At 35.3% G+C, this 27496-nt stretch overlaps 1 protein-coding gene across 3 annotated transcripts; it reads right to left on the bottom strand.

Annotated features, from left to right (window-relative positions):
* Positions 1536–25889, bottom strand: LOC18779868 (probable inactive 2-oxoglutarate-dependent dioxygenase AOP2). Of its 3 annotated transcripts, none has more exons than XM_020562818.1 (3): positions 25409–25880; positions 2486–2813; positions 1536–2054 (listed from the first exon to the last, which is right to left on the bottom strand). In XM_020562818.1, the coding sequence occupies exons 1-3, from the start codon at positions 25780–25782 to the stop codon at positions 1803–1805; spliced, it is 954 nt and encodes a 317-aa protein (XP_020418407.1). In that variant the 5' UTR covers positions 25783–25880; the 3' UTR covers positions 1536–1802. The 3 variants fall into 3 exon arrangements, with proteins under 3 accessions (XP_020418407.1, XP_020418409.1, XP_020418408.1); XM_020562820.1 differs by lacking the exon at positions 25409–25880 and adding an exon at positions 2986–3440; XM_020562819.1 differs by lacking the exons at positions 1536–2054; positions 2486–2813 and adding exons at positions 23355–23920; positions 24968–25289 and having other exon boundaries at positions 25409–25889.

The following is a 27496-nucleotide window of genomic DNA, read 5'->3' as shown; positions in this document are numbered from 1 at the left end:
TTTAGGAATTGGGAATAAAAAACACCTACAAGTGGAAAAGCTCTGATATAATCAATTCTTCAATTAACTGACTTAATCATAATTATTGACTTTCATAATATATATTCAAATTTATTGGTGTTCTGTCAATTATGTTCTAATAAACAAAAATATAGTGCGTACTCAGAATTCTTCCTAATTGATTGTGAATTAAAACTCTCATTTCAATTCTCCTTGGCCATTAGTGTGGACTTTTATGATTATTCCTCACAACTTCCACAAGAAAGAAGTGACAGTGACACCGAGCTAAGTAGAATACTAAAGAATATATAGTCTTTAAATCTTTTATGTCCAAATAAATTATATTTATTTGAAGAAAAATATATTAAATGCAATTACAAAATAAAAGAAGTGTAAAATTTATCATTTGTACAAAAATAATATCACGACATGATCTCATTTTGATTTTCCAATTAATTCACGTGAAGTTTGAATGGGCTCTCTCTCTCTCTCTCTCTGTGGTTATCCGCAAGGAGAAATATTAATTTATTATATCCTTCGTTCTGTCAAAGGCGTCGACTGTGCTCTATCATGAGAGAAATAGGTTCTCACTATATTTTATATTTTCTTTGAGCCATCAGGCACATACATAATATATGATAATATCGTCTTTCTTGACCTTCAACTTCATCAATGAAATATTGTCCATTTGTTATTTGTTTGTTATTTGTAAACTACACGTCACTTTTTTTAGTCAAAAAGATTAAGTTTTAGTCAATCGGGCTTATCATAGTGGTTGTGACTCTTATTTATTTTTCTATTTGACATTCAAGATCGATACTCCAAAATTTCTTTCCTTCTATTTGACAACTTTTGTTTATTGTAAATTTTCTAATATTCTTGAATTGTTGCATCCTTGATTTCTAGATGTAAGTTTTGATGCTTTATCGTTAGGTATAATTAACCAAGTTACAATCAAATAATTTGTGAACTTGCCTAAACCCTATATATATAGTTATTCTTTTATTTGACATCCGGATGTCCGCATAAGATTAAATTTTTTATATAAAAATATAACCACATGTTTAATTATGTATAATTAACTTTTGGTACTAATTAGGCACATTTTTTAGTATAACTAAAAAACTTTTGGGGTAGTGACCATAGGATCCGAGCCTCTGTATTTAGAAATCCCTCAGCAAACGGCTCACGTGTCTTTCACGTGGTGTTTTTGACGGGTATTTGGATGGAATTGGGGAAAACCTAACGGCATAGGTGAAATTGGCGAATAAATTTAATACGAAGGCTAAATTGACTGAAAAAATAATCCAAGGTGGACATTTTGACAATCGAAATAGTCCAGGAGGGTATTCAGCTGTTTACCCTCTTTTTAAACTTTTCATATTTTCACACCAACATTTCTTAAAGGATTTTAGATCCATGTCCAGAAACTTAAAATGTTATTATATTTAAGGGATATTTTATTATAGACCCATTCCATGATTTTTTATTATTATTATCTATGTCCTTAAACTTAAACATAAATTGCTATTATATTTAATAATTATATTTTTATTGACTATGCCCAATCTTAAATCTGTCATCACGTTCATGTGGTGGGTACTGGTTCCCATTTTATATGCTTACCCACTCCTTCATCAGCGGGGAAGCCAAGAAAACTACAAATACATTTATTATGGCTTGTATACTCCTTTATTAAATAAACAACCATAATTATTAAAAAAATTAATAATTTAACTCAATTTAAGTTTCGCACATAACTCTCAAATTCTCAAGACAGCCTCGACCATAACATACTGCAATTAAGCTTTGACACCGGCGAAGGCCTTGATAGGAGAAGCTTCCTTCTTGAGCTCAGGAGTAGTAGCATATTTTCGAATAAAGGCACGGCTATCAAATGCGTTATAGAGGAGTGGGTGGCTTTCGTCCACTAATTCATCTGGCACTTGGAAAACCCCATTATTGAATGTAAAGAGCCCAATTGAGTATCGTGTCTTGTTTCCACAGTGCTTCACTCTGTGGTGGCAAGCTTTCACTCTGTCATTGCTCCATACCTAATTATAATCAAGCACCAAGTTTATATGTATGTGTCAAGGAATGGAAATTTGGTTTTTATTTTTCACTATAAGTAAATAGGAAGTTAAAAAGAAGATTTTCGTACGATCTTATAATCAAAAAAGTCAAATTTCAAACGATAAACAGCTAGATAAGGAAAATTCTTAAACTAAATATAAGGATGTGGGAGTGTATGACTAATCTAATTGATCCGCTATCATATTTTTTTCTTATAAGTTATGTTTGAGTAGACTTTTGAAATTTGCCGGATGAATGCAAATTTGGCTGTATATAATAAAAGCAATATATTTATAAACTAAACATGCACATGTATAGCGAGACTTCTTTATTTATTTAGCCTTAACATTAAAATAATAAGGTATTTAGTACTTCGTAATTAAAAATGAAGTATACGTATTGGTTGACCCACCTGCAATCCATCACCCGCCATGAATACCAACTGTACTTGTGAGGGTTTACACTCAACATTAATCCAATCTCCTTCCTTGGTTTTGACCTCCAAGCCAGCGATATCATGCTGAACAACAATGGTGGTGAAGTTTATGTCTGTGTGGCTCGGAAACCTTAAGGTGGTATCGTTGTCCTCTGGTACTGTATATTTGATGAATCTAAGAAGGTGACCGTTGGAACTACCAACCGACTCGTACTGCTTTCCAATCCCATAGCTTTCGAACAGCAATTGCTCAACAGTGCGTTCCAAATCTGCCAATAACTGCCCAAATGAATCTGTGGTTTCACTGCATAGCCAAAACAAGAAGAAATAAAATAAGAAAGTAAGATATCAAACGAGTTATGTTTTCTAAGTAAACTTATGTCGCCGGAAAAATGTTTATATTTTCTGATTGTGAATTCAAATACACTGCAAATAATATAGAGGAGTAAAATATTTTTATATATAAATGAAATTACCAGAAGTTGCTCTTTCCTTCAGGCCACATGAGATTTTTGAACTTTTGGGTTTCTTGTGGGGATGTCACGTTATCAATGCACAAGCTTTCATAGAGTGGCAAGCCAGGGTTTGGACCCATATGCCCACGATAGGGTTCCTCGCCAACGTTCTTGACTTTGTTTTCTTTGGGGATCTCAAACAAATCTTTGGCTTGGCCAAACATGTTGTTTAATAGTTCCTCAGAAATTTGCTCATACAGTGCCACGAAACAGCCGTATTCTTCGAGCGCAAACCGGACTTGTTTGGCGGTGGACAGCCAAGAAGCTGAACCAGGCTTCAAGTCTTCAATGGAGAAATTGATGGTAGGGAGCTTAGGCACGGAACCCATTTCACTAAAACTGGGATGTTTATGGAATATTGTTCTCTCTACTTGGTAAGCTGTTGGTAGCAAAAGCTTTGAGAGAAAACTGATGGATATGAAAAATGATATGTTTCATGCTCCTTCTTATAGTGGTTCCTCATGCAACTTGTCTTCCATAAAATATTTAGTCAATGTTCAAGCACATCGCAGTGAACTAATAATTTTATTTTATTACATGTTGTGTTACTCGACCTAAACTCACAGGGAAATTTCTCTTTGGCTTCGTCATATATGCTTCCATTCTTTTTTCTTGTTTTTCTTTTTTGTGTGGGTTTCTGGTGAAGCATTTCATGTCACCACCACGTGGTTGTTTATACAATTTTTATTCCAAGAAAATAAGAAGGAAAAGAATTTATAATGGGAACCACAAGGTGTGGTGCGGTTTGCAAACTATCACTTCCAGTTGGTGAGCTATTTGATGTCTCAATGGCAGGGGTTCGAAACCCTTTAAAAGCACTTTGTGGCCAAAGACAAACCGAATCCCAAACGAGAATTAATTCCACCATTTGAGTGTGAAGACATCTCGTAATATTTACCAAAAAAGAATATATAATGGTCAAGAACGCCATTATATAATACAATTTTTATATTATAAGTCTTGCTGCGTCGACATTTCAGACTGTACGCCATGTATGATTTCATTGAGTTGAAGTTTGAATATTGTTTTTTAATATATTGGTTGTCACTGAGGCACATGCATGATGATCCCGCGTTTTGATTAATTAGCATCGTCGTCTTTCTTGACCTGGAACTTGATCAATTGGTGCGGCCTCAGTACTTGTAAAGTTCAGTAGATTCATTCACTACTACAAAAAGTGAAAAAGACGACCAGAAAACAACGACGGTCTAAGTGAAAACCGTCGTGGTTTTTGAAAAGACGACGGTTCTAAAAACACCGTCGTGTAATACCACCTTAGACAACTAAAAAATGGAGATTCAAATGGCTGTTCAAAAACAACGACGTACCTAATTAAACAACCGACGTCTATTTGAAACAGATTTCCGCAGTGTAAAATCAAAGCCAACAAAGAACGGCAGAAGTTATGAATCGACCGACGTAGAAAGTAAAGACGACGATTTCAAAAAAAACCGCCGTTTTTACTCATAAAATAACACGACGAGGTTTTCGTACAAGACGCCGTATAATAATAAACAAATCCACGGCTTTAAAATACAAAATATCGCCGTATTAAATTAATTTACAACGACGGAAAATATAAATATATCGACGTCATTCTCGTATAGTTCTACGACGTTATCTTTAAATCGTACTATAAAATTTAACGTCGTATTTATTCATTTTATACGTCGTACCTTTAATTTAAACCGTCGTCTTAATAAGAATTTTTGTTAACAATTTTTTTCTTTGATTTTCTTATCCTACGTCGGTAGATCTACTTAATGACAAGAATTGAAATAACCACGACGGTTTATATAGAAAACCGCCGACATAATCAGATTTGTCTGAGATCCCAAGGGTTACAAAATCTTACCAGATGGAACTCTGTTCCACATCATAATCTTAACAGATGACACAGATTTGCAATCAGAGAGACAATTTTTTGGAAGTTGATCAACGTCGTTGCAAATTTGCAATCAGAGAGACAATTTTCAACGACGGTTATATTATACCTAACGACGTTTAAAAACAAATCAACGTCGCTCAACAAATATATTACGTCGTCTTAGTCTTACTTAAGACGACGAAAAACGACGACAATAGTACAAAAACAGTCGTTGTTTTTATATTCTTATTTTATTTAAATCTGTCGTGTTAGTTAAAAACGACGGCATAACAAAAAACCGTCGTTTTGTTTCAAACTGAATTAATTTAAAATTTCTTCAGGAAAGCAAAATCTATTTATAATTTCCTCGGGTTAGTAATATTGCGTCGTGTTAGTTTACAAATTCTAGAACATTAATTTCCCTCATTTTAAATTTCCTCTGGAAAGAAAAATCTATTTATCATGCTTTGTAATTGAAAACTAAAACTGAAAGAATTCTGAAAAAAAAACTCTATTTATAATTTAAAAATAAAATCCACGTCGGTTGTATTACACTTAACGACGTTTAACAAAATAATCTACGTCGGTAATTATAAATCTACCGCCATCTTACCTTAATATAGACGACGAGAAAAGCATTGACAATGTCTTCATCATATCTCCCAGCAACTACTGATTCGATTGCTCATGCTTTAGAGGCCATCTGAAGCCATTTCTATTCTTTATCGCATTCTTGAAGCTCTACGGATAAAGGAAGAGGCTATCACAAATCTGACGGATCTTCTTAGTCAAAAAAATCAAGCAGAGGATCAGGCACATCTGATCTTCAGATTTCCCTGAGAAGCGAACTTTCCTTCGACAGCGAGTGGAGGCCAGGCTTGCATCTCTTTTGATGGAAAGCAAGGAGTATTCAGAAGCACTAAGTGTCCTATCAGGCTTGATCAAGGAAGTGAGAAGGCTAGTTGACAAGCTTCTTCTTGTCAACTAGCATGTAAGCTCAATTTCTCTTTGAGAAAGACATCCAAATTATTGTCTTTGAGATGTGAGAGACAGTGTCTCTGAGAGAGGAAGAACTTGGAACCCTAAATGTAAACCGCGAAAATGAATGAAAGCGACAAATTTATAGAATAAATTTTTAAAAACAACGGCGGTCCTTACCAAAAAACCGCCGTTTAAATTGTAAAATCAACGTCGTTATTACCGACGTATATTAAAAAACTCCACGTCGGTACATTAATAATCCCGACGTCTTAAATAATCTACCATGACGCGAGTTATTACTTATGTACTTTAATTTTTGAGTTTACTACCACGGTACCTACAACACTACTGTCGTATTTATTTACCACGTCCGAAGTTAAATTTACCGTCGTATTTTGTACTTTATACGTCGTCTTTTTATGTAACCGCCGTATTATTTAACCTAACGCCGTATTATATTCCACGTCGAACTAAAAATATTGCGTCGTTTTAGTTAAAAACGACGTAGTTAAATGTAACCGCCGTATTATTTTTTTGAAATGGTTTTATATGTGAGCAACTTTTCGACTTACACATGCACTGTTTCCAAACCCGATTAAAAATTTCAATCTCCCAGAGAAACCTTTTCGTCTTTTTTCCTTGTCAGAGCATTGTCAGAGTTTCTCATCGTCTTCCTCTCGTCTTCTTCGTCGTCTCTGAACTTAAACATCGATCATCTTCCTCTTGCTTTCATTGCACGCAAAAGGTAAGCTTTCATTTTCACTATTTTGGTTACTGTTTTGCATGCTCATACGTTTTTTGTTTGAAAAATCTTTTTACCTTTTTTCTGGCCAAAATCATTTTACTTCTTTCCAAGTTTGATAAAATATACAGACAAAGAGGGAAAGTTTCCAACTTTGAAGACAACTACCTCAACTAAATAAGACGACGGTAGACCACGACGGTTCGTCAGTTGTTCTAGCGTCGTCTGAAAATTGACAAAGTTGTTTTTAAAATAATAGTCTTTTTTTATATGCTTGTTTAATTGCAGGTTTGATTTCTCTGAACAATGGTTTTTGTTTTTCCCTTATTTGATAAAATATAAAGAAAAAGAAACTAGGGTTGGTATCTAATATAGACGAAAAATATCTTATTGTTTTACGTCGTGTGAATGTTCATACCACGACGGTGTATTACTATTGACGTCGTATGAACATAAATACCACGACGTTATATAAATAATAGTTTTACCACGACGGTGTATTACTATTGACGTCGTGTGAACATATTTACCACGACGTTATATAAATAATGGTTTTAAACATTTATTACGTCTGAGATTATTTCATTGCGTCGTCTAAAATCATATCATACGTCGTATTTTTTTAATACCGTCGTTTGTGTTCTTAATGTTTTCCTGAAATATTTTCACTTGCAGTTTTGTCTGTTAAAATGGTTTCTCAACAACAAACTAAGGATTCTGGCTCCAAGAAGCTTGGAGTGGTAGCTCCCCAAGACAAGTCTTCGAAGGAGATGAAGTCTTCGAAGAAGATGAAGTTTGCTTCATCATCTGCTGAGACAGAACCAACCAGCCAGACAACAATCTCTGATGATTCAAAGACTGGTCGAGGTATGAGCACAATGCCTCGTGTTGTGAAGAGAAAGCTTCAGAAACTGAGGCCAATTGTTGAGTACAATAAAAGGGGGAAAGGTGTTGGCCAAGCACATATTGAGATGCAGTCGTATATTGGTGTCTTGGCACGCTCCAGGATCCCACTTGTGGACAAGAAATGGTCCCAAATCCCAAAGGATATAAAGGAGCAGATTTGGGAAGCAGTTGACATGGCTTTTGTCGTAGGCCAAGGGGGCAAGACCTCTGTTTTATCATCTGCTGCCAAAAAATGGAAGGATTTCAAGTCTACACTAACGAGGCATTATATCCTTCCATACACCAATGACAGGGAGAAATTAAGCCAACCCCCTGAAACATATAAATTCATAGAGAAAGCACAATGGGATGCCTTTGTAGCTTCAAGGCTATCCAAAGATTTTCAGTCTGTGCATTCTCAACATTCACAGATTAGGGAGAAACTCGAGTACAATCATCGATTGTCTCGAAAAGGATATGCTGGATTGGAGGATCAATTGGAGGAAACCATGCCTGGGGTAGAAATTGATCGATCTACCTTATGGAAGAGAGCTAGACAGGACAAACATGGTAACATCCCTGATCCAAAGGTGGCAGAGAAGGCAAAATTAATTGTAAGCCTACTCACTCTGTTTTAAATTTTTATTAAACTGTGAATTATTCTTATTACGTCGTATGTTATATTTTTCGTCGTGTGAATGATATTACCACGTCGAAAAGTTTTTAAAAACGTCGTTAACGGTCTAAATAGGAATCACTACTCTGTTTTCTGTTATTATAGCATACGACGTCGGTGGTTCATTCTCGCGTCGTGTAAATGATATTACCACGTCGAAAATTTTGTAAAAACGTCGTTAACGGTCTAAATAGGAATCACTACTCTGTTTTCTTTAATTATAGCATAAGACGTCGGTTGTTTATTCATTTCGTCGTTTTAAATAAATAACCACGTCGGTATAACTACCGTCGTGATAAGTTATAATAACGTCGTTTTATATGTTATTGCGTCGTGTGAAATTATATAATACGTCGTTTGTACATAAATAACCGTCGTGTGTTTTTTTGTTTATCTTTGTTTTAGGATGAATTGCAGAAACAAGTCTCGGAAGGCAAAGTCAGAGTAGATGGCAGCAATGATGTGCTGACCATGGCTTTGGGCCCCGAGCATCCAGGCAGGGTGAGGGGAGTTGGTGCTGGTGTTTCCCCAAGGCAATATTTCAATTTGCCCAAACCACAGAGGGTGAGCTTTGACGACCGTTTGAAGGAGAGTTTAAGAGTTCTCCTTCAAGAAGAGACTAAAAAGATGGAGGCTAAGGCAAGGGAAGAGGCCTTAAGGATGGAGGCTAGGACAAAACAATTGGTAGAGGCTGAGAGGGAGCATTTCCTGAGTCAGCTTTCCCAATTAATTCCCAATTTTGATCCAAGCATGCTTAAAGCAAGAATTAGCCAAAGCCCCAAAAATCCAATGTCTGACAAAGCTAGCTGCTCTGGAGGTGATGTGAGATCCCTACATTTGGAGGATGATACTGCCAAAATGGGGAAACATCAGCCAGATGAAGAGAAGGAAGAAGAAAAAAGAGATGAAGAGAAGGAAGAAGAAAAGGAGAAAGAAGATGAAGAAAAGCATGACGACAAGGTATGTTCACATAACTTTGCCTTTTTTATTTGTTTTTCAAAATTTCAGACGTCGATATTTTTATTTAATCCGTCGTTTGTTTAAAACTTAGACGGCGGAATTTTTTTAAGACGTAATAAAATATTTAAACGACGGTTTTTGCACCGTCGTTTAAATGGTTTCAGACGACGCTTTATTCATAAAACCGTCGTCTTTATTGAATTACCACGACAGTTTTTTCACCGTCGTTTAAATACTTTTAAGACGACGTTTTATTACTTAAACCGTCGTCTTTATTGAATTACCACGTCATTTTTTTTATTTCTTTAAACAGGTTATTGAAGTTGGTGCTTATTCAAAAATGGAGGCGCCATCTTCTTTAAAAACCCTTTGTCGTTTTGTGGAAACGACACTCCTGCCTGAGGATAAGACAGTCCAATTTACAATTGATAAGGAGGTGTTTGGTGGTGAGCGCGATACCTTCCTCCTGCCTGAAGATATTACACAATTTGCAGGCATGGAAGAAATTGGAGCTACTGTATTGGCTGTATATATGAGGTTAGTACTTCTAAAATAATAACTCGTTGGTTTATATATTGCGTCGTCTTAACTAACTAACCACGTCGTCTTAACTAACAACCGTCGTGATAAATATATTATAACGTCCTCATCTATTTCAGTACGTCGTGTTTTTATACATAACCGTCGTGTTTTGTGTGCTGACTTGTTTATATTATTTTATTTGTTTAGGTACTTACACGATGTTTTGAAAAAAGCCAATATGTGCAGTATGGTTGGCTTTATCGACCCTGCTACAGTTAGTGCCAACTCTGGCACAATAACTGAAAGATCACGACTCGTAGCAGCTCGACTTCAGAAGACAGACGGTGAACAGATTTTCATGATGCCTTACAATCCAGGGTTAGTCTCCTTAGGATTTTGTTTTTATGATTTTCAATAAATGACAGCTTATAAACTAACCACGTCGGTGTTTTATTTTATTTAGTCGTTTGAAACTACTAACCACGTCGGTATTTATTTATCGTCGTGATAAATATATAATGTCGTCGTTAGCTACTTTACTTCGTCGTGTGAAATACTATAATACGTCGTTTTTGTAAATAACCGTCGTTTTTATATTAATTTTGTGCAGCCGTCATTGGATCTTGCTGATTGTAAGAGCAAAGAAGGAGACCGTCTATTTTCTGGATCCTCTGCCAGGTCATCGTGTGGTCGACGAAGAGGCGAAAAACATCGTGAACAGTGCTTTAAAAATATATAATACCCACATAGCCCGAGCAGGACGTAAAAATGTAATTTGGAAAACTCTCTCAGGCACACCAAAGCAACCCAGCAATGTCGAATGCGGGTATTATGTAATGCGCTTCATGAGGGACATCATCATGGATCCTTCCTTGGGGTTTGAGAATAAGGTAAGAAGAAATTACCTTCATACATTTCACGTCGTTTTTTGTATTATCAACGACGGTCGTGTAAAATTAACGTCGTTGAATGGATATACTACGTCGGTTATGAAAAATATCGTCGTCTGTGATTGAATTTCTTTTTATTTATAAACCCTAATAGTCATTGTTTATGCAGTATGCCAAGGGAAACCAGGAAGCTTCATACCCCCAAGAAGCCATTGATGAAGTCCGGAATGAATGGGCAGAGTTTGTTTTCCAAATTATTAAACAGGGCAATTATTGAACACTTGATATTTATGTATAATGTACCAATTTTCTCTATAATATGTAATGTAAAAATTTGTTGAGGTTTTCTTAAATTAAAAAAAAAACAAACATACAAATTGCTTAACCGACGTGTAATACTTTTCCAACGACCTAATAAAGTCAATAACCGTCGTATTTTGTTGTTGCGTGTTTTAAACAAATACGACGTAAAAACATAGTTAGACGACGTTCTTTGAACAATTAAGTCGTTAATGGTTTACAATATCTTCAATTTCTTTAGGGTTCAGGGTATCATCGACGACGTTTATGTAACGACAGTGGTTAAATCGTGGAATATATATTTTACGTCGTATAGTTAAATAGCCGCCATGGTTTCTCATTTTAACGACGTCATTTTAACGACTTAGTAGTCTATTATAATTTACAACGTCTACAATTTATTAACCACGACGTGGTTTCTTGTTGTGGTAAGAATATTTTATTATTTTTATATCAAAATATTCAAAATAAATATAAAATAAATCAGAAAATTGAAAAGTCAACTCCTATGAAGTCATTGATATATTTTCTTCCACATAAACCTTGAAAAAATTCATTTTGAATAATAAAAATTTAAAATGACCATCCAAAACAAAATTGTTTTGATGAGTCATAAAATCACTTCTAGTTTTATGGTTTAGGGTTTAGAGTCTAGGGTTTAGAGATTAGGGTTGTTATTTATTGGGGTTTATTTTTAAAGTATAATTTTTGGGTAGTCTAGGGTATATTTTAGGCTTTAAAACCATAAAACCTTTTATAAACTTAATTTTTTAAATTGTATAATTTAGTTTTATGGGTTTAGGGTATTAATTTTTAACGACGGTGTTTGGGTCGTGGAATACATATTTTACGTCGTACAGTAAAACATACGACATGGTTTACGCTTTAAACGACGTCATTTTAATATGTAAGTCGGTTTATATAATTTACAACGTTTTTAATTTCTTAACACCGACGTGGTTTCTCATTTTAACGACGTTATTTTAACGACTTAGTAGTCTATTACAATTTACAACGTCTACAATTTATTTAACACCGACGTGGTTTGTTGTATGGTAAGAATATTTTATTATGTTTATATCAAAATATTCAAAATAAATATAAAATAAATCAGAAAATTGAAAAGTCAACTCCTATGAAGTCATTGATATATTTTCTTCCACATAAACCTTGAAAAAATTCATTTTGAATAACAAAAATTTAAAATGACCATCCAAAACAAAATTGTTTTGATGAGTCATAAAATCACTTCTAGTTTTATGGTTTAGGGTTTAGAGTCTAGGGTTTAGAGATTAGTGTTGTTATTTATTGGGGTTTATTTTTAAAGTATAATTTTTGGGTAGTCTAGGTTATATGTTAGGCTTTAAAACCATAAAACCTTTTATAAACTTAATTTTTTAAATTGTATAATTTAATTTTATGGGTTTAGTGTATTAATTTTTAACGACGGTGGTTGGGTCGTGGAATACATATTTTACGTCGTACAGTAAAACATACGACATGGTTTACGCTTTAAACGACGTTATTTTAATATGTAAGTCGGTTTATATAATTTACAACGTCTTTAATTTCTTAACACCGACGTGGTTTTTCAGTCGTCGTTATATAAAAAATTCAAAATAAATTTAAAATTAATCCGAAAAATGAACGGCCTTACGTTCTTAATCCGAAAAATGAAGTTTCCGTCGTGGAATATTAAGTTTACGTCGGTACTTGTAGAACTTTCGCCTTGGTTTTGCTTTCGACGTTTTATAACGCGCGCGCTCTAAAAATTTTCGCGCGACCTAAATTTTTTTAGATTTGGCTCTTAGTCTTATACTTCGATCCCTGAAACCTAAAATTTCAGATTTCACGCGACATAACATTTCGCTCTCTCACTTCTGCTCTAATTAAAAGTTGCACTCTCCAGGCTCGTCGAATCTGTGAGCTCGTCCAACCTGTAAGTACAAACCCTATCTTCCCCTTATAAATTCATTGAATGATATTAGGTTGTTTTGTTAAAGGGTTTTAGGTATATGCTTTGCGATCTGTTAATAATGTGCTTATAGGTATGGGTTCATGGATTTTCTGTTTAATGGGTTCATGACAAGATCAAATAAAGGTGTACTTTTGCTGGAAATCAACACAAAAAGACACAGATCACCAACTTCCAAATGATTTCCAGCAAAAGGACACCTTTATTTGATCTTGTCATTTTCCGCTCTGGAGAAGGTGCAAAGTGCACCAATGCTTATAGGTATGGGTTCATGGATTTTCTGTTTAATGGGTTCATGGATTACATTATCTGTTATGTTGAATTGGGAATGGATTTAATTTTGTCGTATCTTTTAATCACCCTATGTTATGTTGAATTGGGAATGGATTTATTGTTTTCATGCTTGGTTTCATGTATATGTTGGTTTCTTGCTTGGTTTCATATATATGTTGTGTTCTTAATGGGTTTTGTGTTCTTGAAAATAAACTGAGACACGACGCCTTTTTAGGCGTACGACGACGATTACACGACGGTTTATGAAAAAACCGTCGTTGTATTACTTATACACGACGGTTTTTTCATAAACCGTCGTTTGTATTACTTATAATAGACGACGTCTGTTGAAAATCCGTCGTCTATATATGCCAAATACGTCTGTTTTTGATTAAAACCCGTCGTCTCTGTTGTTTATTACTTGCGATTAGATCGTTGTATAATCTGCTATATTGATGGTCATTGCCTGTATTTTCACTTTATTATAGATAATAGGTTATAGTGTCGGAGATGGATAAGTCATGGATGCACTCGGATAGAAGATCGAAGGCATATGAGTTTGGGGTGGAAGCATTTTTGAACTTTGCTGTAGAAAATCTTCTAACTACAACACATATCCGTTGTCCATGTGTTAAATGTGTTAATTTGAAGTTGTTTGGGGTTGGAATTATAAGGGATCACTTATACTTTAATGGAATTGACCAAAGCTATAAGAATTGGACATTTCACGGAGAACCTTGGGAAGCAACTACTAATGCTAGCAGAAATGTTGAAGAAGATGATGGCCATAGTAGGTACAGTTTTGTGTCTGAAGAAATTGATATGGATGATAATGATTTTGGTGATTTTGGTTCGGATCCGTATGAGTTTGCCAATGTGATTGGGGATGGAGATCAACCAGTGTACCCTGGTTGTAGAAAGTACACGAAGTTATCGGCATTAGTGAAGTTGTATAATTTGAAGGCAAAACATGGGATGAGTGATGTCTGTTTTATAGAATTATTGATACTTCAAGGCGATTTGCTTCCAGAAGGAAATACAATACCAACCTCCATGTATGAGGCTAAAAAGACTTTGTGTGCATTGGGGCTGAGTTATGAGAAAATGCACGCATGCCCCAATGATTGCATCTTGTATAGGAAGGAGTATGAGGATTCAACTAATTGTCCTACTTGTGGTATCTCAAGGTGGAAGGAAGGCAAAGATGCAATCTTGAAAGAGGGTGTGCCAGCGAAGGTGGTGTGGTATTTTCCCCCAATTCCAAGGTTTAAAAGGATGTTTCAATCACATGAGACAGCTAAGAGTTTGACTTGGTGGCATGTTGCTAGAAAATCAATTGACGGTCAGATGTCTCATCCGGCGGATTCCCCGTCTTGGAAACTTCTTGATGATAAATGGCCTGAGTTTGGTAATGAGCCGAGAAACTTGAGATTGGCTCTTTCATCTGATGGATTCAATCCCCACAGTTCTCTAAGTAGCAGATATAGTTGTTGGCCGGTTATCTTAGTTACATATAATCTCCCTCCATGGCTGTGCATGAAACGAAAGTTCATGATGTTAACCTTATTGATTTCCGGTCCTAAACAACCCGGAAATGATATAGACGTCTACTTGGAGCCTTTGATTGATGATTTAAAATCCTTGTGGGTTGGGATTAGAGGAGTGTATGATGCACATAATGGAGAATACTTTACACTCAGAGCTGCATTAATGTGGACAATTAATGATTTCCCCGCCTATGGAAACTTATCTGGTTGTGTTGTTAAAGGATATAAAGCTTGTCCAATATGCGGCGATGATACACCTAGTCACAGGTTGAAAAATGGCCACAAAATTTGTTACATTGGGCATAGAAAATGGTTACCAATCAATCATCCATATAGGAGGCAACGTGCAGCTTTTAATGGGAAACCTGAATATGGCATACCTCCAGAGCCATTAACCGGAGAAGAAGTGCTGCATATGGTTGAAAATGGTGACAGAGTTTGTTGGAAGAAGAAATCAATATTCTTTGATCTCGAGTATTGGAAATACCTTCCTGTGAGGCATGCCCTAGATGTTATGCACATTGAGAAGAATGTTTGCGATAGTATCATTGGTACATTGCTGGAGATCCCTGGAAAAAATAAAGATGGGATTGCTGCTCGATTAGATTTATTGAACATGGGGGTCAAAACTGATTTGCAACCCGAGTATGGAGAAAGACGTACTCGTTTGCCTCCTGGCCCTTGGAATTTGTCAAGAGCAGAGAAGAGAGAGGTTTGCAATTCTTTCTATGGTATGAAGGTCCCTGAAGGTTATTCTTCAAATATTAAAAATCTTGTATCTGTACAAGATTCAAGACTTCTTGGCCTTAAATCACATGATTGTCATACCTTAATGCAACAATTGCTCCCTGTGGCAATTCGTTCTGTTTTGGAGAAGCCTGCAAGGTATGCAATAACTCGTTTGTGCTTCTTCTTCAATGCTATATGTGCAAAGACTGTTGATGTTTCCAAGCTAGATAAGTTGGAAGAAGATGTAGTAGTTACTCTGTGTTTGCTTGAGAAGTACTTTCCCCCTTCATTCTTTGATATCATGGTTCATCTAGTAGTACATCTTGTCAGAGAAGTTCGTCTATGTGGGCCAGTATATTTTAGGTGGATGTATCCGTTTGAAAGATATATGAAAGTGCTGAAGGGGTATGTTCAGAATCGTACTCGTCCCGAAGGTTGCATTGCTGAGCGGTATATAGCTGAAGAAGCGGTAGAGTTTTGTACTCAGCATTTATCTGATGTTAGTACAGTTGGAGTGCCTTCAAGCCAAAAGATGGGAGTTTCAAAGCCATTATCAGGTTGCACAGTGAGCGTAGTTGATCAGGACCTGTTGAATCAAGCACATCTATATGTCTTGGAGAATACGGAGGAAGTCCTACCTTATATCGAGTACGTATGAGTTTTATTCTTTAAGTTTCCATTTAAAATTATTTCTTATGTTTATCTTATATATTTGGGACCGTAATGCTTGAATTTTTCGTGTCATGTAGGCAACATATGATCCACATCAAGACTGCTTATCCAAAATTTAGAAAGAGAACAAAGTGGCTGCAGGATAAGCACAATAGCACTTTCATTCAATGGCTACGCTTCAAGGTATATGTTGTTGAATAACATATTTCTCTTTTAATTTTCTTCTTATTTATATGTTAGGATGAATTAAGATATGATTAATTTGCAGGTTCAAAGTGAACTTGAGGAAGACAATCATGGCGTATCAGAAAATTTAAGGTGGCTAGCAGCTGGTCCAAACATGTCAGTGCCATTATATAGGAGCTATCTTATTAAAGGTATTAAATTCAATATCAAGGCACAAGATGATGTGCGGACAACTCAAAATAGTGGAGTTTATTTACTTGCACATACCATGCAAGTTGCTAGTGCCAAGGATAAAAACCCAATTCTCTCAAATATGGGTTTCTATGGTGTCATTCAAGAAATTTGGGACCTTGACTACCAAAAGTTTACAATCCCAGTCTTTAGGTGTGATTGGATAGATAGTTCTGGTCTTGTAGTCGACGAACTTGGATTTACCCTTGTAGATTTGAGTAAAATTGGACATAGGAATGACCAATTTGTTTTGGCTTCTCAAGTCAAACAAATATTTTTTGTTGACGACCCGATGCATCGTGGTTGGTCGGTAGTGTTATCAATGCCTAGTAGAGAATATAATGATGTTATTGGTGATGAAGTATTAGGTGATGTGATAATTGAGTGTGAGCCATTTACTAGAGGGATGCCAAATGTTGACACATTTGATGAACTGGTAGGTGAGTTAGGCGGTCAAAATATTCGAGATGGGTGTGAAGATATATGGATTGAATGATGCTTATGTAATTGGCAGTGTATGACATTAATTTTGTAATATATTGTAATGTGATTTCTTCACTTTCTACGTTCAAATAAAACACGACGTTATTGTGAATCAGTTATTCAGCATATTTACCGACGTCTTAAAGCAACGTAACAATGAAGAACCACGACGCTATTGTGAAGCAATTATTCAGGATATCACGTCGGTGAAGGATAAAGAACCGCCATGTAATTCAAAATAACACGACTCCAATCCCATAATACCGACGTCTAAAAAACGAGATATATAATCTGAACGTTAAAAAATACGACGTCATCATACATTTTCCACGTCGCAAGTTCTTTTATAAACGAAGAGGAACGAAATTAATTCCGACGGAAATTCATTATAACCGCCGTCTAATAACAATTAAACGACGTTATTTGTAATACGGCTCCCATCATAATCTACGCCGTCTATATGTTCTGTAATACGGCTCTCATTTATTTGGAACCGACGTTGTTTAGAAGTTCAACGTCGTCTATATTATTAAGTGCGTCGTGAGTAATGAATACATATAAATACAACGTCGACTATATAAATGTATACGTCGTAAATAATGACACTGACAACTATTTCCACGTCATCTTTTTTAGAAAAATCGAAGTGGAAAATTTATTTCACGACGGTTTTTTGTAAATAAGAGACGTTGTAGAACTTTAGCAGACTAAACACGTCTGTTTTTATTGTTTTCCGACGTTGTTGTATTTAACAACGTCTAATATTTATGGTCGTTGTTTGTTTCTGAATGTATATCTTGCGGCCTTGTTCTTTTAATATGTGTCATATTTTTCTTTTTTAACGACGGTGATTTTTTTGAGTTGGTCGTCTATTCTCATCCTCGACTATTTTCTAGAACTTTAGCAGACTAAACACGTCTGTTTTTATTGTTTTCCGACGTTGTTGTATTTAACAACGTCTAATATTTATCGTCGTTGTTTGTTTCTGAAAATAGGACGTATAAATTTTTTAATACGACTCTCATATATTTGTAACTGACGTTGTTTAGTTTTTCAACGTCTACTATAGAAACACATACGTCGTAAATAATGACACTGACAACTATTTCCACGTCATCTTTTATCGAAAAATCGAAGTGGAAAATTAATTGTACGACGGTTGTGTTTATATGTGCGACGTAGTAGGTATCAATAACGTCGTCTTCTAATGTATTTAAAGACGTCATATTTTTTATTGTCGTGAAAATTATATTTAACGTCGGCTTAGTTTTATTGTCGTCGTTGTATGTCTATCTTGCGGCCTTGTTCTCTTAATATGTGTCATATTTTCCCTTTTTAACGACGGTCGTGTTAGAGAATTGGTCGTCTATTATCATCCTCGATTGCTTTTTTTAGATCTTTTTGCAGTACAAAGACGTCGTTTTGTATTTTTTGATGACGTTGTATAGTTTAACAACGACGGTTATTTAGCGTCGTGGTTTATGAGGGAAAAGATGACGGTGGATTCCACGACCATTGAAAAACCAAATACACGACGGTGATTTACCGTCGTCTTTTTGCTTTTTTGTAGTAGTGATTTTTCAGAAATCAAACTTAATCTAGACTTGCTCAACTAACTTAACTATATTTATTGGTTTTTTCAAAAATTAAATTTATCGACGTGCAATCAATTAGGTTCTAATTAATAAGACAATGCCTATTATAATTAGTGAATTACTAAAGCCCTCATTTATAATTCTTCCTATTGGTGCTGACTATTGTGATTAGTCCTTACTGGTTGCCACCAAGCTAAATATAATGGTAAAGAAATTATTTAGTTGGAATTGTAATGCAATTCGGTCTGAAGTGTAAAATATGAATAACAAGTCTTTATATTATTTATGTTTAAAAAATAAAAAATTATATTTAGTTGAAATAAAATAAAAAAACATATACTTTCTAGCTATTAGTGCAGTCCAAATGTAATGAAGAAATAAAACGATAGAAGCAGCTAAAACTTTTCAGGCTAAAAAACCAAATAGAAGCGGTCTAGTTACAATGATGACATGCGCACCGCTACATGACAAAAACATTCAAACTCCTGAATAAATCCATTGCAAGTTGCTGGCTCACCGGCTTTACCTTGAAATAGCTTTGTCTCTTCTTTCTCGGTTGTATACGTACACGATTCAATATCATCGTCTTTCTTTGACCTTCAACTTGATCAATTGGTGCCGGCTCGGTACTGATTCAGAGGGTTCTTGATAAAAATAAAATTTGGAAAAATTCAAAGAAGAGAGAAATTTTTTAAAAGAAGTCAAAATGGACAAAATTGCCCTTATTTATTTTTGGATTTCCTAAGGAATCCTTTACATTTGCATGTCTTTGATTTGAAAGTTGAGAGATTTTTCTGTCTTTTTTAAAAAATCTTTAGCTTTTTCCAAAAGTGAAAGTTTTTTTACGGCTAAAATCTAAATTTACTATAAAAAGTTTCAAATATAGTAAAAAAAATCCACTTAAATAAACTTAAATACTTTTAAGGTTAAAAATAATTTGTCTCTAAGGCCCCATTTGGTTCACGAAATGAATTTGAGGAGAAATCATTTCTCATGTTATTTCTCAAGGGATGGAAAATGGAAGATTCATTTCCCACGTTTGGTAATGCTGGGAAAGTAACCGAGAGATATCACTTTATTTCCCTTCCCATGTTTGTTTTGAGTAGGAATGGAAAACAAAATTTATATAAATTTTCAATATTAAATCAAATACAAAAAGAATGCATTTAATGATTTATTGTAATACTAAATTGTTAATGGGGACAAAATTGTTCTGAAAAATGTTTATTTAATATTGGCTCATTTTCCCAAACTTTCCCATGATGAGGGAAAACATAACCCAAGTTTGGAGGATGGTATCACTTTCCCCACTACTTTCTCATGGGCCAGGAAACGATTTCTCATGGCTCGACTTACCAAACATGGGAAAGCAATTAATTTCCCATGTTTAGGGTTTAGAAACTATCTTTCATTAAAGAGAAGACATCGAGGCGACAGCAAGCCAAACCCATATTCAAACACTGAATTTCCTCAAAAGAACAAGAGACCAAGATTACAGATGATTTTTCCTTCTTCTTCTTTTTAAATTTTTTTGACATAACCAAAAAAGAAGAATTCAATTTGAGAATGGTATGATTATTTCGTTCTTCTTCTTGTTTTAATTTTTTTTTTAATTCTTCAAGTAATATAATTCTCTTTCTTTGTTATTGTTGGTAAATTGAATTTCAAATTATTGAGAATGGCTTTATGTGGATACTTTATTGCTAAAATATGAGAAGTATGAGAGAATATTTGTTTGTGGGAATTTTCTGTGAATTATTCTCCTTTTAGGAGGTCATATTTGTAATACAACGAAGCCTTAGTGCTCCAAACTCTGGACAATCGATCGTTTCTGTACAGAGGAGAATTTCTTCATTTTTCAAGTTGCTATAATTATGTTCTTCACTTCGCATCTCCCCTTGAAGCATAGAATTGGATGATGGGTTATGGAAGAACATCTCATATTCTAAAAAAGTCACATCCAAGGTCACATAGGTACGTCGGGTAGGAGAGTGATAACAGCGGTAGCTATGGGAGCGATTTTTCCACGAGAATATTCGATTGAAAGATTCTCCTTTCTTCTTCGCCGCCTCTTTCTCCGTGCAAAATAGATCAAATAAGAGGACCACACCAGGGAGGTGTTGGCCAAAGGCCCTCCGATGCCTAAGCTAGTTCAATTGATTCTTATAGAAAACAACAACTAAATAGGGTACGGAGATATATGTATAAAGTGTAAACCGAGTGGCCGAAATGGTGGCCAGAGCCTTGTGTAAGAGGGAGAGAGAGTGTGGTGGTTAGGGTTTGTGAGGGATTATTTATGCAGAGTTTCAGTAGGAATTCAGACGTACCTCAACCCTTGTGTGTGACTATCTATTTATAGGGGCCTCGGAGGCTAGGGTTTCAGAGGAATAATTCCATAGATGGAAAGGAACTAGTCCTCCTCGATTTGGCGAGATTTGATAATTAGGGATTTGATTTATTGGGGATTTAAATCAAATCCCTAATTGTGGTAGGAATCAAATCAATTCTAATTTAATAATGTAACTCCCAATTAAATTGAGTAACTCTCAATTCCCAATTAGGTCAAATAATCCCCAAATGGAAGGAAATATTTGACCTAGAGTTTTGATTTAATTTGGTTCCCACAAATGCCCTTCCAGCTTTTGCATGGCGCGTGGTGGTATGTAGAAGATGTAAATTATTTGTTGGGCTGTCCAGCTGTAACTGGGCTTGCTCCTTGGATTTGGGCTCCTGAATGGAGGAGGTGTTCTACGCCATGGAGTGTTCTCCAATTCAGTGTACCCTGAACATCTACTGGGCGATCATTTGTTTTGAAAACTTGAGCCGTTTCTTTAAGCTGGAGCTAATGGTGCGATAGTTCTTCTACTTTTTTGAGGTGAGGCACTTCGAGAAGTCGTTTATATTCAATTTTTAATATGTCATTAATATTAATTTATTTTTTTCGTACTAACATTTTTCTTCTCTTATTCAATTCAGGGGGGTCCAAATTCCCAGAGATCGACGTCTTTGGCGACGTTTATGTTTGACCTGGGAATGAGTTGGCCGAGTCCTTTCATGTAAGTATTCTTTAATTTTAATTATTATCTTACGCATTCAAGTTTCATTGTTCTTATATGAATGTTTTAATTCATATTTTATGTTATGTTAAACAGGCGACGATGATGGAGAAGAGCCAGTTGGTTCTTTAGGAGTTCGCCTCCCAACTTCCTCCCAATACTCCGCTCAAGTCTATGGATCCTCCACAGGATACGGGATTTCAGATCCTGACGGAGACCTTGGATCAGACTCTCGGGAGGAGACCAAGGACATATTGTCGAGGGATGGGGAATGCCCCGCGGCGGGAACCTAGAGCCCCTTCATTGTAACATTCAAACAGTCAGGTGACTGCTTTGACAACAGAGGTGGCCGAGCTTAAGACCCAACTCGCCTTGTATAGTACCTAGATGTCACAGCTTCTAGAGTCCCTCGCTCGGTCCAGCATTCCAATCCCGCATTTTGGTCCCTCGTCAACCTGCGAGCCCCTCCAACCAAAGCATGGCCACCACACCTCTACCCCCCTGTCGACAATGTCCAGACCTCCGAGCTGCATTTGCAAGACAACCACGTAGATTTTGGAACATTTTTTTATTAGTTTTTTACTTTTTTAATTACAAATAGTAAAATGTAGTAGTGGTAGGAGTTCAAGAATTACAGTAAATCAAATATAATTATAATGGGAATCCTTTGTTTGTAAGGAAAGAAAGTAATGGTCCACAAGTTATGCCAACATTTATTATAGATGATTTTTCTGATGAAATAATTTTTAATTATATATTATTGATTGCTTTCTGGGTTCTAGTTGTTCTCTGTTTTCGATGTTCCTGATTTTCATTTGTTATAATTATGCAGTAGTTTATCTTGTTTAATGTGGTGTTGATAAATTCTATTCTAATCATGAATTTAGGCTTCATTCCTTCTTTTATTTGTTTTTAATTTTGAGGACATTTGAGTATGTTTAAGTGAGTTTTTGGTTATTTTTGAAAGTTTTTATAAAAAGACATTTATGAGAGTAGGGGGTAAATTTTGACTTTTTTTTAAATTTATAATAAAAACTCTTACGTCTATTGGCTAGGTGTATTTTTGTATGTTTGTTAATAAAATTCATATCGTTGAGTTTTTAACGTAAATTTCACCCAGTCGGCTTTGGAATCCTGAATCTGCCGCTACTCCTTAGAGTTTCAAGTTGGACATTTAGGGAGAGAGGAAAATCAAGCCTCCCTCCCTAGTCTCCCTTTGGCCGGCCAACTTGGAGAGAAGAGGCTAGCGCCCATCTTTTCTAGCTTTCTTATTCTCCTATTCTCCTTCATCCTTGGTGAAGATTCTTTGGGGAGGTGCACCCTTTGTGTACTTATTTGCAAACAAGTATGGAAAGCCAACATCAAAAGGACCAATCCCTCTACTTGAACACCATCTTTGGTTTCAAGATTCGCTCCAAGAGTATGTGTTCTTAATCCTTCTTGCAATAGTTGTCTTGGAGAATCATTGGGTGAGATTTTCATAAGCCTAGAAAGATTGGTACCTAAAATGAGACTTATATGAATCTCTACATTTTAGTCTTGCGTCCACTTTATTTGATTTCATATTAGATATGCATGTACTAGATGATTTGTATTCTCATAATTTCATGAGATTTAGAAATCCCTACATTATAAATTCCCTTCAAATCCGGGTTCTTTTCTCAATAGCAGCACTATTTGAAGGTGAAGAACATGAAAGTTTTGACTTAGTTTTTGGTTTTAAAAGCGATAAGATTTTATTAACATAAGGAAGTAACAAATACCAAAAATAAAAACCACCCACTAGGCCTTAAAAGATTAGGCCTGAGTAGTCGGTCTAACCAATGAAAATTTATTTATTTTTATAAAATAGATGTAGTCAATACATTAGAATATACTAGCATCGCATTGAATCCCATAAAAATATACCAGTCAATAGCAATAACAGCACGACGTGACACACAGTTCCCGGAAGCCAAGGAAATTAAGACAGATTCCAAGCAACCAAGAACACATTTATTATGGCTTATTATAAACATCAGCGACCATAATTTACCAGTAGAAGACAAACCATCAGCAACCATAACTCTGCAAATTAAGCTTTGACACCGGCGAAGGCCTTGATAGGAGAGGGTTCCTTCTTCAGCTCAGGAGTAGTAGCATATTTTCGAATAAAGGCACGGCTATCAAATGGGTTGTAGAGGAGTGGGTGGCTTTCGTCCACTAATTCTTGCGGCACTTGGAAAATCCCGTTGTTGAAAGTAAACAGTCCAATTGAGTATCTTGTTTTGTTTCCGCAATGCTTCACTCGGTGATGGCAAGCTTTCACTCTGTCATTGCTCCACACCTAATTGAACTTTCACATTAAATTACTGCAAATTTGGCTATATATAACAAAATCAATATGCTTATTTAAGAAGGCACGCCTGCAGAGCAATTTATTTATTTATTTATTAATGCCCTTCAATTTAAAAAATAAATAATATTATTAGTCTCTAAGTCACTGTCATTTTTCACTAACCTAGATCTCATTGATATATATATATGTACAGAAATTCTTCTATGTGGACATCCGGACATTATTATCAGACACCCGGACGTTATTATCAGACACCATATATTTTCTATTAGCCCTCCATAATTTCCTACCCGTTTACAATGACATTCACACAGTAATAAAATGCGGATATCATGATGAGAGAATAATATATATATATTTTATTATTTTATTTTAGGGACATCCTTTAGGGTCCCCTACAAATATTTTTTCAACGATCGAAACCATCTGTTTTTTAAGTCTACATTTATAGATCATTCTTGCAAAAAATTAGACAAATCGGAAACCGTTTCGATATCCAACTGTGTCCTACAAAATCAATAAACACTGTTTTTCAAGAAAGTATTAAAATATCAATAATTCAATTGAGTGGTCAAATGATATCGGATTCAAGTAATTTTTTTGTAGAGATGATCTTTGAATGAGTATCTACAAAATAAACGGTTGGGATTAGCGAAATACAATATAAAGTGGGCCTTACAAAGGTGTCCCTCAAATAAGCATATTTGAAAAATCCTTTAATGAAAAGCTCTGTATATATATATATATATATATATATATATATGGAAAAAAAAAAAGCTTTATAGCAGGAACATGTATATAGAGAGTCTTGTTTATTTATTTATATGTGTATTCTATTATAAATATTTTTCTATGGAAGTCGTATGCTTTAATTGACCAGGTACACAGAGCAAATTATATATGTATTTTTGGACGCCCTTAAGTTTAATTAAGGAAAAGAATATCAGAGGCTTTTTGTAAAAAGTCAACATCGATTAGGTTAGTTCGTAAATTAAAAATTAAGTATTAAATTTTTGGTTGATATATGGGACCCACCTGCAATCCATCACCTGCCATGAATACGAATTGAGAGGGTGCGCACTCAACATCAATCCAATCGCCTTCCTTGGTTTTTACCTCCAAGCCAGGGATATCATGCTGAACAACAATGGTGGTGAAGTTTATGTCTGTGTGGCTCGGAAACCTTAAGGTGGTATCGTTGTCCTCTGGTACTGTATATTTGATGAATCTAAGAAGGTGACCGTTGGAACTACCAACTGACTCGTACTGCTTTCCAATCCCATAGCTTTCGAATATCAATTGTTCAACTGTGCGTTCCAAATCTGCCAATAACTGCCCAAATGAATCTGTGGTTTCGCTGCGCCAAGACAAGAAAAAATTAGATTGAAGTACGTACAATAAACAAGAAAATAAGAAATTAAACGAGTTGTGTTCTCTTGGTAAACTTATGTAGCTATAGAGAGTGAACATCGTTACCAGAAGTTGGTCTTTCCTTCAGGCCACATGAGATTTTTGAACTTTTGAGTTTCCTGTGGGGATGTCACATTATCAATACACAAGCTTTCATAGAGTGGCAGAAGGGGGTTTGGACCCATATGCCCACGATAAGGTTCCTCACCAACGTTCTTTACTTTGTTTTCTTTGGGAACCTCAAACAAATCTTTGGCCTGCCCGAAGATGCTGTTTAAAAGTTCCCCAGAAATTTGCTCATACTGTGCCACGAAACAGCCGTATTCTTCGAGGCCAAAACGGACTTGTTTGGCGGTGGACAGCCAAGAAGCTGAGCCAGGCTTCAAGTCTTCAATGGAGAAGTTGATGGTAGGAAGCGTAGGCTTTGTTTGGGAACCCATTTCACTAGAACTGGGATGTTTATGGAATATTTTTCTCTCTACTTGGTAAGCTGTTGCTGGCACAAGCTTGGAGAGAAAACTGATGGATGTGAAAAATGAAGGTTTCAAGGTCCTTTTGTAGTAGTTATTCATGCGATCACTTGTTTTCCAAAAGAAATTAGGACAAAAACCAGAATAAATACTAGGTCAACGTTATCCTTTTTTTTGTTTTTTTTTAGGAAACTACAATTTTTCTACCGATTGAGAACTAACCTCTCAAACTACTTTTTCTTAAGGATACTAAACTATATAAAAAATAGTCAGCCTCCCCTTTACCGTAGATTTTCTGAACTCCATCCAATTTCTGTCAAATAATAAATAAGAGCTTTTCAAAAAAGAAAAAAAATAACTGTGAACTAAGAGCATTTCTAATAGCCTCTTCAACAACTTTGAAATGCTAAAATAAGTGAGCCACATCAACAAAACTCCCTCCAACGGACGTGTCAAACTTAGTCACCAAAGCTGCAAGTGCAACCCATCTCTCTCTCTTCAGGATTGACAAGTTGACCTTTGCCCTTTAAAACATTTAATTTTGTAAGGGGGAAGGGGAAGGGCCCACAACCTACATTGAAAATAATAAAAACCTACACCTCTTTATTTTTGGGTTACATTGGGAGGAAATATAATTTAAAGAGTTTAATTTACTATTATTATTGAAGATACTCTAATAATTTCATTACATATTTTCTGTAAATATATAATGGTTAAGAACGTGCATATCGCAGCGAAATAATATTAAGGGTAAATTACTCAAATGGTCCTCAAACTTATACTCGATTTACATTTTGGTTCCTCAATTAAATTATTCGTTCAAATGGTCCATCAACTCTATATTATTTGCTTCATTGGTCCTACCGTTACATTCTGTCAATATTTCCCGTTAAATATGAGGGCAAATTGATCATTATTTACCCTAAAATTAGGTTAAATCTAATAGAAAATTGGACGGTAGGACCACTGGAGCCAATAATATAGAGTTGATGGACCATTTGAACAAATAATTTAGTTAAAGGACCAAAATATAAATTAGGTATAAGATTGAGAACCATTTGAGTAATTTACCTAATATTAAATTTATTGTGTGTTTTGTTGGTCAAGTGTAGATTTCAAACCGGACGTCATTTGCAAGGAGAAATATTAATTTTATTATATGTTTTATTAGTCACAGGCGGCGACAACTCCATATTATTCGCTTCATTGTCCTACCGTTATATTCTGTCAATATTTCTGTTAAATATGAGGGCAAATTGGTCATTATTTACCCTAAAATTAGGTTAAATCTAATAGAAAATTGAACGGTAGGACCACTGGAGCGAATAATATAGAGTTGATGGATCATTTGAACAAATAATTTAATTAAAGGACCAAAATATAAATTAGGTATAAGATTGATGACCATTTGAGTAATTTACCTAATATTAAATTTATTGTGTGTTTTGTTGGTCAGGTGTAGATTTCAAACTGGACGTCATTTGCAAGGAGAAATATTAATTTTATTATATGTTTTATTAGTCACAGGCGGCGACATTTCAAACTCTTGTGTAATATATTGTTCATTAAAAAACAATCAAAAAATATGTTATGAAAATAGACGAAATGAAATGGGATCCCATAGCCAGTTCCAATCAGATTTATCCAAAAAACAAAAACAAAAATGGGAATCGCCAGGGGAAAA

This window comes from Prunus persica, chromosome G4 (assembly GCF_000346465.2).
Source record: "Prunus persica cultivar Lovell chromosome G4, Prunus_persica_NCBIv2, whole genome shotgun sequence".
Classification (NCBI taxonomy): domain Eukaryota; kingdom Viridiplantae; phylum Streptophyta; class Magnoliopsida; order Rosales; family Rosaceae; genus Prunus; species Prunus persica.
Note: the sequence above shows the minus strand (reverse complement) of the source record. Positions and strands in the feature narration are given on the sequence as shown.